The sequence below is a fragment of the Callorhinchus milii genome, unplaced genomic scaffold (assembly GCF_018977255.1).
Source record: "Callorhinchus milii isolate IMCB2004 unplaced genomic scaffold, IMCB_Cmil_1.0 Scaffold12, whole genome shotgun sequence".
In the NCBI taxonomy this organism is placed as follows: domain Eukaryota; kingdom Metazoa; phylum Chordata; class Chondrichthyes; order Chimaeriformes; family Callorhinchidae; genus Callorhinchus; species Callorhinchus milii.
The window spans coordinates 17,827,088-17,845,065 of NW_024704753.1; the positions used below are offsets into that span (position 1 = coordinate 17,827,088).

Consider the following 17,978-nt stretch of genomic DNA (forward strand, 5'->3'; position numbering starts at 1 on the left):
GAATATAACCGTCAAGTGTAGTGACTGTGCGTTTTCTGGGCCAAACGCGGCAGCCGGTTGCGCACGCACGGCCAGTGGCCCACACGTTGGCGGATCGCTTTTCCGGAGGTTATAATCGCTTCAAATTTTTTTTAACATGTATATTTATATATAGTTTGGTCACTCCATCCACCAGTGCTTTCGTTGCTTTTGGCTACAACTGCGCAGTCATTACACTTTATAGCCAAATCCCTTTGAGAAGCACTTTGAGAAGTTTTCAGCACCGAGACAAGGCGCTTGTATCAAATGCACATCTTTAAAAGTCCCGACCCAGGGCAGGGTTTGAACCCGCAACTGAGAAGTCAGGGCTACCGTCTGAGCCAGGCTCACGCCTGATCCTCAAATGGTGCGATGCGTTGAGTTACTAATTGCCAGGCAATGTGGCCCTGCTCCACACTACCGGCTCGAGCTTAATACCGGGACAATCAGTAACGTTAACACAACACCCGCGACGTCTCTCAACGTTCCGGTAAACCGCGTTTGCTTGGGAAAGTCAAATGAAGAACTTCCACCCAGCCGAGCCTCTGACGTAAACCCCACACAATTAATGATGTATATCCCTCATGAAAAAGTAGTGCAGATCGGTTGCCCTGTACTCATGAAACCCTCGCATGAGAAGATGTAAAATGCCCTGGTCGCTCTTGCGTGTGTGGAGGTTGCAAAAAACAGGACGGCGACGTAAGTTTTATTCTAGCTATTATTTCCAGCTATGGGCTTTAGTTTGGAATAAGTTGACTCTTGAGATAATAAATCAGCCATCGCGTGTTAAACCATAACATTTAATGCTGGAATGTGCGATCCTCGATTAAAGTTCAGAGACGTTTTGGATTTAGGACCTCATTGCCCTTGCCCCAGATCCATCTCCTTGACAACCTTAGAGTTGATGACTTTGTTCCAGTCAAGGGTCGTGCGAGTAAATGGAAGATGACGTCGAAGTCCCTTGAGCAGAATGTCTAACTTCTGGTAATTGTCCATCAAGTCTACCTGCGGGCAGATAATAAGAACGTAAGAAATGCCAGGCCAAAAAAAACAACAAGGTCCTTCCAGTTCGCCTTCCACCTTCCTGGTGGTTGCGCCCACAGAATAAACTTATTTATTCTGAGGTGTTCAGTTCGTTCCGTGCCTTTTGTAAACAGGCTCGCAAACACTCTTCGCCCACTATTAACTGACTACCTGGAATGCATTGTCAGCATTTTCGATAAGTTTCACAAAATTGGTGGCTGTTTCCAGTTCATTCTGTTGGGAGAAAGAAAAGTTAGAGATGTCAATTCAATAAGATCCGAAAAGGGACCTGTATTCAGCTGAATTGCACCCTATCTGATTTATACATTAATACTGTGTAATCTTGAAAGATGTAAAGGGTTTCCTTAAAAAAAAATGACTGTTTGTGGGGACGCTGCTGTGCGCAATTGGCTTCCGCGTTTCACCCACAAAGTATACAGTCATTTCACTTTACAGTGTATTCTGCGAAGCGCTTTGAGACATCTGGAAGACGTGATTATGGTGCTATATGAAATGCGAGGATTATTATATATTGTTAATCCCCGTTGTGACTCCTTCGTTAAGACTCAAATATTCTTGCAGGCAATGTCTATTTTTCTTACCGTCAGAGAGAGCTTCTCATTCACTTCAAAGCTGCTTATCAAGCTAATGCTACCCTCTTCAAAGTAGTGAGCCTGGGAAGCAAATGTAGGATTTATTAATATATAATTTAACGACCCCACTTTTCAAATTGTTCCCTCCACTCTCGACAAATATAGGTTAGAAACTTATGAATGACGCAAGCATAATAATAATGCATATTTTACATGGACTTCGACCTACTAGAAAAATTCCTATTAGAAAAATTCCTAGGCCAGAAATATTGCGAGTCAGAATATTGGCTCGAGCCTTCCTGTTTCTCATTTAGTTCTCACTTACCCGCACTTTAATTGTGCCTGTCACTTCAGTGCATGGTGGGGAGAGGACAAATTTCCATTCAGACTTCCACAGGCCATTCCTAAAAACAAGTTAAAAGACAAAATAAAAGATAATTTATTAATTTATTCTCATTATAAATGGCCTTCTCAGCATTTTGCACAATTGATTAACAAACCGCCTATTGTTTGGAGACTTGGAAAGCGCACACATTGCATTTAGATGGGTAGTGAGCAGAATTGCGATGGTCAGTAATTCTCCTCCTATTGTTAAACAACTTGACTCCACATGAAACATTACATTTGGATGAAGTACAGGAGGATTACCAGTACCTATAAAACCAAACCCCATCAGGGCTTCAAGAGGGTTGGAAGATGTAGGAAAGGGAATATATTTTCCAGCAAAGATGAAATAAATTGGATTCAGATGGCTGCCTGTATTACATGATTACCTGGTATAAAGCACTGATGGTACTTGTCCAGATTAACCAAGCTTTACTGATTAGTGCGATGGTTTATTAGGATTGATGACATCGCTACAGCTCTGAGACTCATTGATAAGACAACCCAAGTTAGTCAACCATGAACAATCTCTTGGGTTAATGAAGACCTATCTGTCTTTTAACAAGTTTACCTCCTCAAAACCAATCTAATCCCAGGTCTAACTTACTTGCCTCTCTCTCTCTCTCTCCACTTTATGAGTGTCACAAGGGTGAAAATCTGAGTGAATCCACCGGGAATTCAACCCAGAAACTTCTGGTGCCAAGTTTCGTAGTCAAGCAACTGAGGTAGGTAACAGGACGGACATTTATGTCAAATAGCCCGCGTGTAGATCAGAGGAATCGAGCACATTACTGCGATATAACTGTGACTTACCAGAAGACATTTGGCTGATATTTATGACATTCGATGCATGCGATGATGGCTTTTCCTGCATTTAATGTTTTACCATATACCTGTCAAAGAAGGATAGGCTGTCAAATTGTGCTAACTAACACAAGGGTGAGAGGCTTCAGGAAGAATGTAAAGTGCGAGCGGTAATTTACTACAGAAATAAAATGAACCATCTTGGAATAACAATGGCATTGGAAGGCGATATAGAAAATGAGAGAGGAACAAGGGGAGGGTTAATATTGATGTTGCCTTCCGAGCAATCAGATGGATGGAAGAGTGCCTACAAAATGTGTACGGGGCGCAATGGGTAAGAACAATGACTTTTGCGAAATGTCACCGTTCTTGTGAAGTTAATCATGTTTGTGAGTACATCCGCGGACCCAGAAAAAGCTGTAATCCGTCAATATTAGTTCATCTCGGATAGGTTTTTTTTTGCTGTTACTTTTCGCCCCACAAAATATACAGTCAATTCACTTCGTAGTGTATCCTGTGAAGCACTTTTGAGATGTCTCGAAGCCGCGATAAGGGGCTGTATCAAATGCAAGGATTATTCATATTATTATTATTCATATTATTATTGTTCAAGCAATCCTCCTAGCTGGAACGAGCAGGAGATAATTCTAGATGTTACTCACAGTACACACTCCATATGGGTAGTGATCCTTTACGTAAGCAGTGAGCACGCTCTCCACTGAACTCCTCCAGGTCTCCATGTTAGCCTGCGCTGCGTACGTCTGGACATCAGAAGCTTCTTTACTCATGTGATTGACCTTAAAGGAAATCTTACGAGCCGGATCCAGGAAGTAACCCTTCCCAAGATCACCATATTCAGTTAGCAGGACCTAAGGGATAGGTGGTGAGTTAGTTACAAAGCAGTGTGCCCTAATTAGGATCATCGCTAAGTGAAACTAATAAGTCATTTGCACTGTGAACCACATTCCAACATAAATAAACCTTTAAATACTCACAGCATATTAAACTTGCCATTTTTGTGGGGTTTTTTTGTGTGAGCTACAATGCAACAATAACCATAATGCAGATTGATGTACTCTTGTGTAATTATACGCCTCAAAGTGCCTTGCAAAATTTAATTGGTAAGAAATTAAGCCGATGTTGTTATGCCGGCGAACATTGCTGCTAAGATGTGGCAGCAAAATCGCACAAACAACGATAAATTGAGCCCAGCCAATTAATTTGAATTATGAGACCAATTTGGATTAAGAGGGGAAAAAACAAGCCGAGATAACTGAGAGAAACACTCTGTTTGTTTGAAATAGCAATAGCCTATTACGTGCGCCTGAATAACAATAGTATGTGGTGGAGTAGACGTTTGAAAAGACTGGAGGAGACAAAAAGTAAATGTGGAATAAAACGCAGTTGAAACTGAACTCAAATTGGTTTCCCTGTTGCGTGCATCCAGCCCCATTCAATCTCACTGCAACACGCGGCAGAACCAGCCAGAGAATCTGCTTCCTGCCCACTCCTTCTAAAGAAGGATTTTGATCCAATAATGTATTGGGAGCTGTTGGAATCGATGGCAGTGTGTGGGTGTGTGTGTGTGTGTGTGTGTGTTGGGAAGCGAGGAGGGTGAGGGATGAGCCTAAAAGAGGAAGATTGAGATGCAATAATGCTGTCCTCTCCCGACATTTCGCCCAAATAACAAGAAACCGTTTCACCTGGGTCATTGTACACCTACATTTTGGTTCTTTACTTCCACAGGGATGAACTGATCCAGGTTATACTGGGCTGCGGCCCTATAAAACAACAGTGTCACAACGGACTGATCCAATCCTGCATGTTCGCGATAAATTCTGTATATTCTGCGAAACTTTGAGACGTCTAGAAGATGTGTTAAGGAGCTATATAATAATAATACTAATAATCCTTGCATTTTGTGGGTGATGCACAGCAGCCAATTGCACACAGCAGTGTCCCCACAACCAGTCGTGGATTGAAGTAACCAATCTATTATCGTTTTTTTTTTTAAGAATTATTATCAGGTTTGTGGAGTAAGGAAACTTGCCCACGGTTTCGCCCTGACCTGCCAGGAATCGAACGCAGGTCTCTTGCTTGTGAGGCGAGTGCTCTAACCGCTGAGCTACAGGACTCCAGTATCAAATGCAAGGATTATTATTATTATTACTATTATTATCTTCGCATAAGGAAGGAGGAGGATGTTTATGTTGGGATAGCTTTCATGCCGTCAGTGAAAGGAATGGGTTTGACTGACTGAAATATCACATTTTATGTTCTTAAGAAAATAAAGGGGTTCTTGTTCTAGCATGCTAGGGGTTTTAAAATTACATTGGGGTTGGGGGGGGGCGGGGGGGGGGGGGAAAAGGAGAATTTTATTTTAGCTGCTACTCACTTTGAGATGTGGTCACGCAGCAGAGAATCTTTTTTCAGCAACGTCCGCACATCTGTAACAAGCAAGAGAGAGAGAAAAAATGAATCTACAGCTGAGAATGTGTGTACATTCACACCACTCAGTATTCCCAAGGCCTGATGCCAGCCTTAAATTAGACATTATTCATTGAAACACTACTGGCCGACGGCAGGGAAAGAACCTAATCCCATTAGCTGTGCGTTGCTGCTGTGTTGTTTGCACGAGTTCTGATGGGTTTACACAGAAACTCGACTCAGGCTTGAACCCGACAAACTTAACTCCTAAAGTTGATCTCAATTCGGACACAGTTTCTTTTTTATTTATTTAATTCCTGGTCAGCCTGACCGGGGTGTCTGACACACGCGGACACCCATCGCCGTCGCTTAAGAGTATCCAAGCCAAGCTGAGATTTAGATGCAACCCATGGAAATCCCAGAAATAGATTGTTGGAATGGATTGCGCTCTCTCTCTCAATCTCTCTCCCTGAAGGGCTGTATCCTGCTTACCTAATTCTGGAAAGTATTAGGCGCAGGTTGGCGAGAGCCAAGCTTTGGGGAAGCTTCTTTTTAAGAACGCTGGCTTCCAAACGACAACTGAATTTAAAAGAAATTGCAATACTCCACCATCTTAAATTGAAAGGCAAAATGGGATTTGCAGGTTAAGGCTAAGTTAGTCTAAAGCCTCTGTTACCTCCACCCATTTTGTTGTTAGTCGATTGGTGGATTGCTTTTACGGGGGTTATGAGTCCTTCAAAAAAATAATAATGAGGTCACTCGATCCACGGCTGTTTGTGGGGACGCTGCTGTGCGCAATCGGCTGCCGCGTTTCGCCCACAAAATATACAGTCAATTCACGTTACAGTATATTCCGCGAAGCACTTTGAGACGTCTCGAAGACGTGATGAGGCGCTGTATCAAATGCCAGGATGATTATTATTTTCAGGGTGACATTCACATTGCCACAGGTTTTGGTTTTGAAGCATCCGTTGGAACATTCACTGTCGGAACAAAATGTTTTGAATTTGCAAATATAAAGCATGTTCTCTCCTCTTAAGACGCATTGCTTTCCCGATGAACTGTTTGGCAAACCTTGGTTGGAGAAAGAAGAAAGCAAACAAGCTGCCATTTAACTTTGTGGCTTGCTACACCAAGTGATGTTGTAAACGTGCTTTAAATCATGTGTGTTGCACGCGAAAAGGCAAACCCAATTTGAAAGGAACTTCCAGTGTTTCACATCCAAACACAGCGATCTTTCTGTAGTTCACCATGAGTTCATAAGAATAATAATAATAATCCTTGCATTTGCTAAAGCACCTTATCACGTCTTTGAGACGTCTCAAAACCAACCAGCTGAACCAGCTTTTTAGTCACTTCGGGTGTTCCTGCGACTCCTCTTTAAGTGTCAGTACAATACGCTCACCGTTAAAGACTTCACTGAACTCCCCTGGTGGAGCCTGTGACAGTAAACGGCGGAATATCTGAACCTGGAAAAGAATGAACCAAGATTATTTCTCCGCAACATCACAGAGCAATTTAAAAAAAAACATCTGCCGAGGCATTTACACCAGTCACATCATGTGCTCAGTATCTGTGCAAGTTAGACTGAGTACTTCTGAGAGGCTCTTAAATGAGGATATTCATCAGACTTTAACATAGGGTCTGGAAACATCTGGGAGCATCAACTGGCGTAGCTTGGCCATGGTACCACAAGATTATAGAGTCGCAATGTGGTACCTCACTAGGAAAGTTAATAATAATAATTTGTATTGGAAGTATTCCAGGTATGTGGTCATTTCTGAATTGTATGGTGTAATATTTCCCTAAAGACAGAGATGACACCTTGTTCCATCTGAAGCAAAAGCGACCAACCTGTTTGGTCGGCCAACTAAATGAGTTGTTTTCTTGATTGAGTAGTTCTTGATTTACGGCCACACCAAGAATATTGCTACTCAGTAGTTACGGGCAACAAAATATTGATTTAACACAGACTTTGGCCCAGAAAATATACAGTCAACTCACTTTAGAGTATATTCTGTGATGGTCTTGAGATGTCTCGAAGACGTGATAAGGTGCTATATTAAATGCAAGGATTATTATTATTTGATAGGACTGTTACTACACTACCACAAAGAATCTTGGGTTCCTTGACATAACATCTCAAGTTATTGTGTTGAAGGCGAGTTACAGAGGTTACGTTAGAAGATGACTGACAGAAAAAATTCACCACCCTCCAATATAACCCGAGAAAATATAGCAGTTGGCCTCCACTGCAGCCACGGCGGTGATCAAACGATTTTACTCTTTCACCGGCAAGAAATATATTTAAAAAGAGGGGGAAAAAAAAACGCACTCACTTTCTCCTCATCTGAGATTCCTGACTTGCTTTCCATTTCTTCACCGACGCACCTTTGACGTTGTGGTCCGAAGGGGGAGAGAAATTCAAACCACTGGAGGTTCTGACGGTCATTGAGGGGGAAGTTCTAGAGCAGGACCGAGGTTCTATCCCAGACCCCAGTCACAGTAGACCCATCATATGTTATGCACAAAAGACCCTTATTCACCAGTCCTACACCATGCAACTGATCCTGAATCTGCTCTATCTGTTTTATCTGTTCTAATCTGTCTTAATCTGGATTAGAAGATCAGTCACGATTGAATGTCGGGGCAGGCTCGAAGGGCCGAACGGCCTTACTCCTGCTTCTACATGTTATGTTTTGTGTTAGACCTTCATTTTTTTGCCAACCCTACGCCACACGGCCTCATCTGTTCTCGCACCCGAGCTGGTGGTGGGCATCATGAGGGGTGGAGGGCGAGGAGGGTAGGGGTAGGTGGTCGACTGAAGGCGCGGTCGAAGAGGAGGGAGAGGAGGGTCTTGAGACGGATCTTGAAAGAGGCAAGAAGGAGGGACTGTGGGATGGAGTTACAGAGGTTGAGGACAGATTAACTGAAGGCCCTCCCCCAATTTAGTCACCTAACCCAAGGCTGTTTGTGGGACGCTGCTGCGTGCAATTGGCTGCCGTGTTTCGCCCACAAAATATACAACAACAGCTTGCATCTATACAGCGCCCCTCACACACGGGCAGCGTCCCAGAGTGCTTGACAGTGGCGAACACAGTCGATTCACTTCCCAGAGTACTCTGCGAAGTGCTTTTTTGATACATCTCGAAATACGAGGCTTAGTATTATTATCATTTTTAAAAAAATTTAAACTGAAGGAATAGTGCGTTACCTCTAGGGGGCAGCACCCAACCACTCCTGTGGGCAAGTGTCCCAATGGCTGTCCTGGGCTCACACATGTTTCTCAATCCATATGCACTTTGAGCATTGTCCGCCTTCCTGAATCCGGCTTTTTCAAACGGATGCGTTTCATCTATTTGCCCAAATTCTTTTATCGACAGTAAACACTGACACTGGTGAAAAAGTCCTTTTTTTTAACCCCAATCTCTAAAATAGAGATCTTTTAATGGATAGATGAACTTTCTCACAGCAATCGAGCTCTTCAATATCAACTACAATGTTCATTTCTGATACTTAATCACTTTTTACGCGGGGGCTAGGGAGATTCGTGCGATTCTTTTGACCCTTGCTGGACGATCTGGAGCTTGTAGAGCAAAGAGCTGAAAGGCCAGTGAGCAAAAAAAAAGTAAAATAATAATATTTCGGTCACTCAAGCCACGACTTGGTTTGTGGGACACTGCTGTGCGCAATTGGCTGCCGCGTTTCACCCAGAACCATATACGGTCAATTCACTTTTCAGTGTATTCTTTGAAACGCTTTGAGGCGTCTCAGTCTTGATAAGGCGCTGTATCAAATGCAAGGATTATTATAAGGAGAAAATGTAGTCCGGAGGTGACAAAGGAATGGATGAGTGTTTCAGCTGAGGAGCAGCAGCTGTGTGGACAGGATCTGCGTGGGAATGGGGTCAAGGGAGCAGGTGGATGTTTTTGTCCAAGAGATGAGGGAAGAATGAGGAACGAGTGAGATATGGTCACAGGAAGCAGGTCAGTCGGAGCTGGAAATCGGACGTGTACAACACTTCTGGTGCCCTATTGGTCCATGTTTCAAGGCACAAGAACGCAGGAGAAAGTAAATAAGCTGCTGTTTGTTCAGTATCTCAGACACTGGCAAGGGGGTTGATTTCAAAGGGATGTTAGAAGGCTTTATGCTTGTCGGAAGTCACAGCAGCTCCATTATAATAATATAATAATAATAACCTTTGCATTTGGTACAGAGCGTTATCACATCTTCCAGACGTCTCAAAGCGCTTCACAGAATATACTGTAAAGTGAATTGTCTGTATATTTTGTGAGACAAAACATCAAACGAGACAACAGAATCGGCCATATCGGTGCACCTCGCTATGACAGGCGGGACAGGCATTATAAATAGTTCAACGGCTGTTCAGAACCCAAGAGGTTTCGGCCAGTTACAGGAGAGAGGAAGTGGAGGTGAAATAGTTCAGCGTAAAGCACTGCCCTCCTTATTCTGTTCCACATCATTAGCTTCTAACTACAAGCCCTACGTATTTTTTTNACCTCACTTGAACTGAACTGAACAGCTTTATGGGAAACCCCAAAACAATGCGAGTTTAGGTGAGAGGTTCTGCACTAACATCAGGCAGACGGAATTCATTTTTTTAAAAAAAATAAATATATATTTACTTAAACTGAATCATAAGAGGTTAGTCGAGGAGCTACATGTTGCAGTTGCAGTTATGGCGTTTTGCCCACAAACAACACAGTCACTGCACTTTACAGTACGTTCTGCGACGTGTTTCGAGATGTCTCAACGATGTGATAAGGCGCTGTATCGAATGCGAGTCATGAGAGTCTTGCATGTGCTATTTTAGTGTGATTGGGTGGTGCCGGTTATTAACGAGGAATGAAAATCTTTCCTTTCCACAAAGCAGAATAGCCCCATAGATTTGTTTCCTCCCACCATAAGCCGTTGCCTCAAACAGCAGTGAAATCCACTGAGGAGTGAGCGAGGCGTTTGGTAAACCAATAACAAATAAGTTACTGGAGGGAAGCTTGGAAGCTTTTTCTGCCGATGTCCACCTGTAGCAGAAGAGGGAAGCCCAAGTCAAAATCCTTCATTTTGCGTCTCTCACCCACCCCCTTGGAAACGTTAACATTACCTTTTATAATGTTTGCCTTTTTTAACACAGCCCCTGCTATAAATGTCTGTGCCAGCCGCCCACGCAGTCCACAACAGTTCCTGGTCAGGGTTAAATGCACATCCATCACTGATATCACAACCCAACACATTTCTTGGTTGCTTGTGCAGACTAGACTATTAATCACCTGTTAGAGATCTTAACAGGCAAGGGCGTGCAACCGATACACTTCCATAACCACAACGCAGGTCATTCATTATTCTTCTCCCCTCTTGTTAACACTTTGCTATCATTTCCTTCCTAAGGGTGACGGTGCTTTTGTTCCCTTAATGAAATATCATTAAATAGACACCAATAAATGTGTCTTCAGCCTTTGTAATCGCGGGTATCTCAGCCAAGCACAAGCTTGGTCCTCGCCCAATGCAACACCCACGTATTGTTTCAGCAAGAGACACTGACAGCAATTATCCTGCACCTACTGCTAACCTCGTTTGAGATTAGTTTTAATAACTGATAATAATAATAATCCTTGCATTTGATATGACACCTTATCACGCCTTCGAGACGTCTCAAAAGCGCTTCACAGAGTATACTGTGAAGTGTGACGATTCGCTACCTTGGCACAGATCAAATTGGGAAACTTCATGGATTTTATGGCTCGGTTACACACTAGGCACTGGCTTTATCAACTGAGGCTTTGGAACAATTACATAGTTAAGAAGTGTAGGTGTTAGCTTGACTTAGTTGGTACCGCTAGGTCATAAGGTTATGGGTTCAAAGAACCACACTGGGACTTTGAGATCACAGCCTAACCATTAGTGGTGCCAACCTTTAGATAGGATGTTAAACCAAGGTCCAATCCGCCTGTTGAAGTGGATGTTAAATAATAACCTATGACCATGACACTATTCGAGAAGTGAAGCGAGTTTCTCCCAGTGTCTCGTCAAAAAAGCCTCCAAATAAATTGATCGTTCAGCTTCTCGCTGTTTGTCAGGATTTTGCTGTATACAAAATAGTTGCCACATTTGCCAACAAAACTAGTAACTAGTACTTACTGAAAATGGCTGTCAGGCAATTTGTTTCAGGCGTTATAAAGGTGCAGGTTCTTCCTCATCATTACTGTGTTTATTACTGTACTGTAATAAATGTGTGACAACTCAGAATAACATTAACAAGTTACTGTTAAACTACTGGAATAATCTTTCTGTCATTATTTCAGCGGTAGTCATTACAAGTAACCATTATAAACTACATTAAATAATGCAGATGATGATGTTATTTGCTATGGTAAAGATATCCTGTTTCTCATCTATTGATGAATTCTCCCAAATAATAGTAATAATAATACTTGCATTTGATATAGTGCCTTATAGGGTCTTATCACATCTTTGAGATGTCACAAAGCACTTCACAGAATATACTGTAAACTGAATTGACTGTATATTGTGTGAATGGAAACCATCCAATGAGATAAAATCCAATTCCAGGTATTTATGCTCAACATGAGTACTTTTGATGGTTTAAGTTATGATGTTAATCCCTTTTTTTTCTACCAATTAGTTCCGTGTAAGCAAAATCAGATAAAAGAAGGTTCAATCCAACATCTGACTCTCAATAATTGGTTCCAACAAGAATGTGCTGGAGTGTTTTTTTTTCAATTTTTAATCCATTATCTGCAAGGAATTTCCCGGTGACGGATGAAATGTCCGGTCAAAACTGTGCAGATCTGTGTTTTGGGGGCTATTAAAATGTATAAACAAGAAACATAGGTCAATCCAATGAAATGTCCTTCGGTTTGAGTTCCTTAGAACTTTTCTTCTTTAAAACTTTGATCTGTTTTGTGTTGTTGGGTCGATTGAAATTGGTTGAGAGCATTAACCTTAAAAGCAAAAATCTTACCATCAGATGTATTTGTGGCCCTTTGCTCTTCAATTGCAAAGGAAGTTCCTGGTCTTTGCGATGCACAGCTGAGCTGCACATTTCAGACTGAACTGACCCACTGCATCCATCAGTTTGAAATATTCCCAAATGAAATATCAATAAAACTCAAGAAATCAATTAAAAAAAACACTTTATATAAACAACAGCACAACAAATCACATTTACGCAGCGCCTTTCACGTCAGGAGGACGTCCCAAGGCGCTGACAGTCAGGGATCTGCACCCAAGCTGGAGGTTGGGATCAAGAGGAGTGGAGGGTAGGGGTAGGAGGGCAACCGAAAGCACAGTCAAAGAGGAGGGTCTTGAGACCGGTCTTGAAGGAGGCAAGGGAGGGGGTGAGATGGAGTTCCAGATATATTGGAATATATAGGTACTATATTGGAAAACGGAATCGAGGATGGTTGTGTTTTCTGCCGTTCCGTCACCCGAGCAGAACGCTCTTTGTGCGGAGTTAAATGGTACGCTCTGTGAGCATCTTTTTGCAATTATTCTATGGAATAGTCTAGTAACAGTGGACGAAACGGTTATGGGACGGAATTGTCCTGCTTCGGTTGGGGACTTAACCTTGGGGATTAAGGTGGTTTGATTAGCCCTGAAGGGCAAGGGGAGGTAAGAGTAATTTAGCCATAAGTTGAACATTTTGCTCAGGTAACGGGACGGCAGAGATTTGAGGGTTCCAACGGTGATTCCGTCAGGACCGGGAGAGGAAACTGATATACTACGGACGCAGGTGCGGACCTCCTCCTCTCTAATCGGGAGCACAAGCTCCCAAATAGTGCGTTGGGGGTCCACAGGCCTGTCGTCAGAACAGGAGGGTTTATTAAAAATCTTAGCCCAATAACTGTAGGTGTCAGTGGGAAGGGACGAGGAAGTTTCCTCGGACCATGTCCCGTCCAGGCACATCTGGGCACATTTTCTACGGTTTTTTCTATAAATGTTTTGGATTCGTGCGTAGGCTTTCCGCCTAGCAGCCCTTTTCGCTCCGCTAGGCTTTTTATTGGGTTGAATTGACAAACACCGCCTCCTTCCGGAAACGAATTCTGGACGGAACACGCGCGGGGAATTTCGCTGGCGAAACTCTCCATTGCACTAAGTCGGCGCGTAATATCTGGGCCCGGTTACTGCACGAACAGTCTGTCGACGGGAAAGGGCTCAGTAGTAACAACTTAGTCCCCGGATATCAAAATTGGGTGTCTGGGGGCTCGGGAGTCCTGACCGGTCGATCGTACATCGACTGCGTGCAGATCCGTGGCAACCTGCTCCCCACGGCAAGTCGCCGTGCAAGGGGCAGGAGTGAAGCCGATCCCTGGTGCGACGGAGGGTGTAGTTCCCGGGAAACCCTAGCCCACATCTCCCAGTCGTGCTTTCGCACCCATTCCATTCGTGTGCGAAGACACGACCAGGTCTGTAAGTACGTAGCCCAAAAGCTGGGGAGAAGGGGCTTCCGAGTAATATCGGAGCCCGCGATCCCCACGCCAGCGGGCATACGTAAACCGGACTTAATAGTCCACAAGAACCATTATACATGGGTCTTGGACGGCCAAATAGTGGCTGACAATGCCAATCTGGATGCCGCCCATAGTAATAAAGTCACCTATTATAATACCCCCGCCATCAGGAGTTGGGTCAACCAGACCTTCCCTGATTCTAGTGGCACCACGTTCTCCTCAATAACCCTCAATTGGAGGGGAGCATGGTGCCCTAAATCTGTCTTATCCCTTGGGGAGTTGGGTTTGACCAAAAGAGACTTAGAATTAATATCTCTCCGGGTGCTTGAGTATACTCATTATGCCTATAAGGTATTTAGGAAAAGCACGGAGCGTTTGGGACGTGGGGACCGTGGAGCCCGCAGGACAAGGTGAAGCATGGAAGGAAACAACCATGTGGAGCTCCCGATGCCAGGACACGGTTAGTATCTGGTTAAAGCCCTCCAGGATAAAAAAGGTGCGAATTTGGCTTCCAATTAGGCTACAAATTTAAGAGCACGTTTATGATTCGGCACGGCACTATGATGAATCGTAGGTACCGAACCATATACTGTTCGAAAATCTTAGTCTGAGTGCCGATTAAAAAATGGGGCAGAGAGGCTGAAGGCCTGCCTGTCAATGGGGTGGTGGAGATGGGGTGGTGGGGGGGGGGCAAGGCAGAGGACGCAAAGCAGGCCAGAGCCCGGTCAGTGAATACATACTGTCACAAAAATCTTGCTTAATGTGTGCCTCACAACTCATGCTCCTTGTATTTGGGAAAGCTGCCAATTTCCATCAATGGTCTGGTCTTTCGGTTTGTTTACAGCGACCTTCAAATGCTCATAATACACAAATGCTGATTTATTCAAATATTTAATTTATCATACACCAAAAGGCAAACAACAATCTTAATTTGGCAATAGGTTCTCAGTGCTCAAAGTGGTCTTCATGAATTTTTATTTGGCCAAAAAAAAAAATGTCATCATTGGTTTACAAAACCTATGATGACCCAATGACATAAAATGGGTTGAAATACATTCTGTTGCAGTCAGCTGGGTGCCTGACACAGGCGAAAAGCCATCGTTCATACTTGAGAGTAATCCAAACAAAACCGAGCTCCATGTAGGCATGCCACCTACTCATTGAAATCTTGCTTTGTTTGGAATAGAATATTTGGAATCGACTACATATTCTCCCCAGTGACATACACCCTGCTTACATCATTCTGGAAAGTATTAGGTAAAGATTTGTAAGAGCCAAGGCTTGAGGAACCCAGACTGGACGTTGGGGTGTTGCTGCCGATCGCAGAGCTTGCCTTTGTGAAGACTGTCTGGTACATTTCCCACTACCTGTCAAGCTGGGACAAACATTCCCATTGAGACTTTGCTTTGCAGGTTTAACAGAGACTGAGCGGGAAGAATCCCTACTCCTAGTGACTGGTCTGCCTTTCTAAGTCCTGCTGACATGCCCGGCTGGCTGTTCTGCCAGCAACAGTGCCTTGGAGTACTGTGGACCTGCCTGCCTCAGGACCTGGAATACCAGGACTACCAAACAGGCTCAACTCAATTCCAATATTCCATTCCCAGGCATATTACCTTGGAGCCAGCTCAGCCCCAGAGGAAACCCCACTGAACTCTTTCTAAAGGAGTAAGGATGGGCTGAAATGCATTTTATTACTTGCATAAGCCAGATTCAGATGACAATTGCCCAGTGCTCTACTTGGGAATGGGGGCCAGGCAGCAATAGGTCTTCGGTAGTGTATTAAAGCTAAGAATTTTCATTATTGCAATATAAAGACAATATAAATAGAAAGTACATCCCCTAGACTAGACATCTCTTCCCCATTTAATTTCATCTGCCAGATTGTGCAATTGAACAAATAGCAAATCTTTCTTTCCAAATAAATAGAGGTGGTTGGAGGCCAAGAAAGGCTAACTCGAAGAAACTCTAATTGTTTTTAAACAATGTTGTACATACTGCACCTAACGCTCTTTGTTGTACGACCCAATTGATATGCCATTCTCATCTTGAGACGCAGATTTGTCTCTTTGCTGTTTAGTCTAACATCGATAGGATCAATTATTCTGTGCCAAAACAGAGGAGGGAGAATGATGAATTGAAATCAATCACATGAATCAGCATTAAATAGAAACAGTTCAATCTTCTTGATGTCTTCGCTTATAAGGGATTGACCTCTTCAAACATGATTGTAAGAGGGCTTTTGCTTCCCTTGGTTTTATTGTGGCTTTGTGCCGTCTGGGCTGAGAGGTCAGAAATCTTTTTGACTGCACTTTAATCCAGAGCATCAGTTCTGAAAAGATTGTTGGCTCTGTTTCCCATCCTATTGACTCAGATTGTTGTAATCCTTCAAAATGCATAGATTTGCCTGGAGCTAAGAGACTAATTTAATTATCTGCTTCCAATTTCCATCCTCCCCCCACTCTCCCCCCTCCCCCCCCGCCCACTTACCTTATTCATTACTCGCTTACTTTTCTCTGGATCCAAATTCACTTAAAGAACAACATATTTTCCCGAGCAGACTGAATCTTCTGTGCCTCTCATAGATGATAAGGAGATATTCTATTGTTAATGTTAGCCTGAGATTAAGGTGCCCCAAATCTAGGACTGATGCATCCCTTGTCATTTGGTAGAAAAACAAGTAATGCTGATGTTTCAACTTATTATTATTCTCCTTTATTTGTCTTTTTCTGTTGATGTGCAATGTAAGATAGCCTGAGATCAGAACAAGAAGAGGTCATTTAGCTCGTCGAGCCTCATTAGATCCCATTTCAAGTCTTTACTCCACACCTATTACATCTTACTTCTTTACGTATGTATCTCTTTTTGAATACCCCATTTGATTTTGCCTGTTAAGTCCTCCTGGGCCAAGTATAGCGCTGCAGTGTCTCTGAAGCATAAAGAGAACATTAATCACTAAGATAATTATTCGTCTAGGTTTGGAAGGGAATATACTAAGGATGGTGAAATGTATACATTTTGTCAACAACAAGAATTAAAGTCCAAGAAGTTCGTACAGCTGTTACAAAATGTAGAACGGAATGTGTCTGACTACTCTCTTTAGATGGAGAATTTCCCCCTGGGTCTCACGTTACTCTATTTGTCTTGTACTTGGAAGCGTCCAGAACATTGACAATTCATTGAGTCTCATCTGAGCTTTGAAGCTGATTTTTCGCCTGTCCTTAACATAAATTAGCAGAAAAACACCAAAATCAAGACTGAAATCCAGTCTTAAATCAATTCTGAAAGGAACTACAAAATGTTATACAAATAGAGTAAGTCTGGATCCCTGGTAGAATTTCACCCCACAATGAGACAGACCTATGTGTTTGGAGGAAGAGCCAAGTCTAGTGTGGGGAAGTGTGAATTAAAAGCCAGGAAAAACTTCAGACTCTGGTCACAGAACCAAAGCAACAAAGCTTTGTAGCCAAACCTCCCTTCGAAAATATTGTCTGAATGTTGCCCTTACTATTGTTTCAGATCCAAAATCCAGGAACCAAAAGTATAATTTCACAACACAGAAGGAGGCCATTCGGCCCATCGTGCCTGCACTGGCTCTTTGAAAGAGCTACCCAACTAGTTCCACTCCCCACCCCCACCCACCCCGCCCCACAAACTCTTACCCCATATTCCTGCAAATCTTTCCTTTTTAAGTACTTATCTTAATTCCCTTTTGAAAGCTACTATCGAATCTGCTTCCACTGCCCTTTTAGACAGTGCGTTCCAGACCGTAACAACTGTCTGGATAAAAAAAAAAGCATATAGAATCATACAGCACAGAAGGAAGCCATTCAGCCTATCATGCCCATGCCGGCTCTTTGAAAGAGCTGTCCCACTCCCCCGCTCTCTCCCCATAGCTCTGCAAATGTGTCCTTCCCAAATATCTATCCGTTTCTCTCTTTAAAGTTGTTGGCACGTTGCATGCGTTAAGATCATGGCAGCAATTTAATACTGAAAGCCAAAGAAACGTTACTGTAAAAGTGGATTCTGCTGTTGGAAAATGCTATAGGTATTTTACATTTATATCGCGCCTTTCACATTTTTGCAGGACATCCCAAGGTGCTTAAGGTAAGCATGTCAGTGATTCCTTGAGATAGAGCTATTGATGAGGGGTGAAATTAACCTAAACTTACAACTTCCCTTTTCTCGATTTGATAAAGCTAATGATCCTTGGAATACTTGGTGGAAAAACTCTAGCAATTAA

The 17,978-nt window shown here is 43.0% G+C and overlaps 1 protein-coding gene across 1 annotated transcript; it reads right to left on the minus strand.

Annotated features, from left to right (window-relative positions):
- Positions 1 to 808: 808 nt before the first annotated feature.
- Positions 809 to 7,624, minus strand: LOC103176809 (F-actin-capping protein subunit alpha-1-like). Its single transcript, XM_042339711.1, has 10 exons — positions 7,589 to 7,624; positions 6,655 to 6,718; positions 5,218 to 5,269; positions 4,546 to 4,603; positions 3,485 to 3,691; positions 2,832 to 2,911; positions 1,960 to 2,038; positions 1,644 to 1,715; positions 1,213 to 1,275; positions 809 to 1,023 (listed from the first exon to the last, which is right to left on the minus strand). Exons 1-10 carry the CDS (start codon positions 7,622 to 7,624, stop codon positions 877 to 879), a joined length of 858 nt encoding a protein of 285 aa, XP_042195645.1. The 3' UTR covers positions 809 to 876.
- Between the last annotated feature and the right edge of the window lie 10,354 nt (positions 7,625 to 17,978).

Coding starts and splice junctions, on each gene's coding strand:
- LOC103176809 (XM_042339711.1), bottom strand. CDS start 7,624: ATGGAAAGCAAGTCAGGAATCTCAGATGAGGAGAAA. Junction 6,719..7,588: donor GAATCTCAGATGAGGAGAAA/GTGAGTGCGTTT, acceptor ATTCTTTTCCAG/GTTCAGATATTCCGCCGTTT. Junction 5,270..6,654: donor GTTCAGTGAAGTCTTTAACG/GTGAGCGTATTG, acceptor TGCTTGTTACAG/ATGTGCGGACGTTGCTGAAA.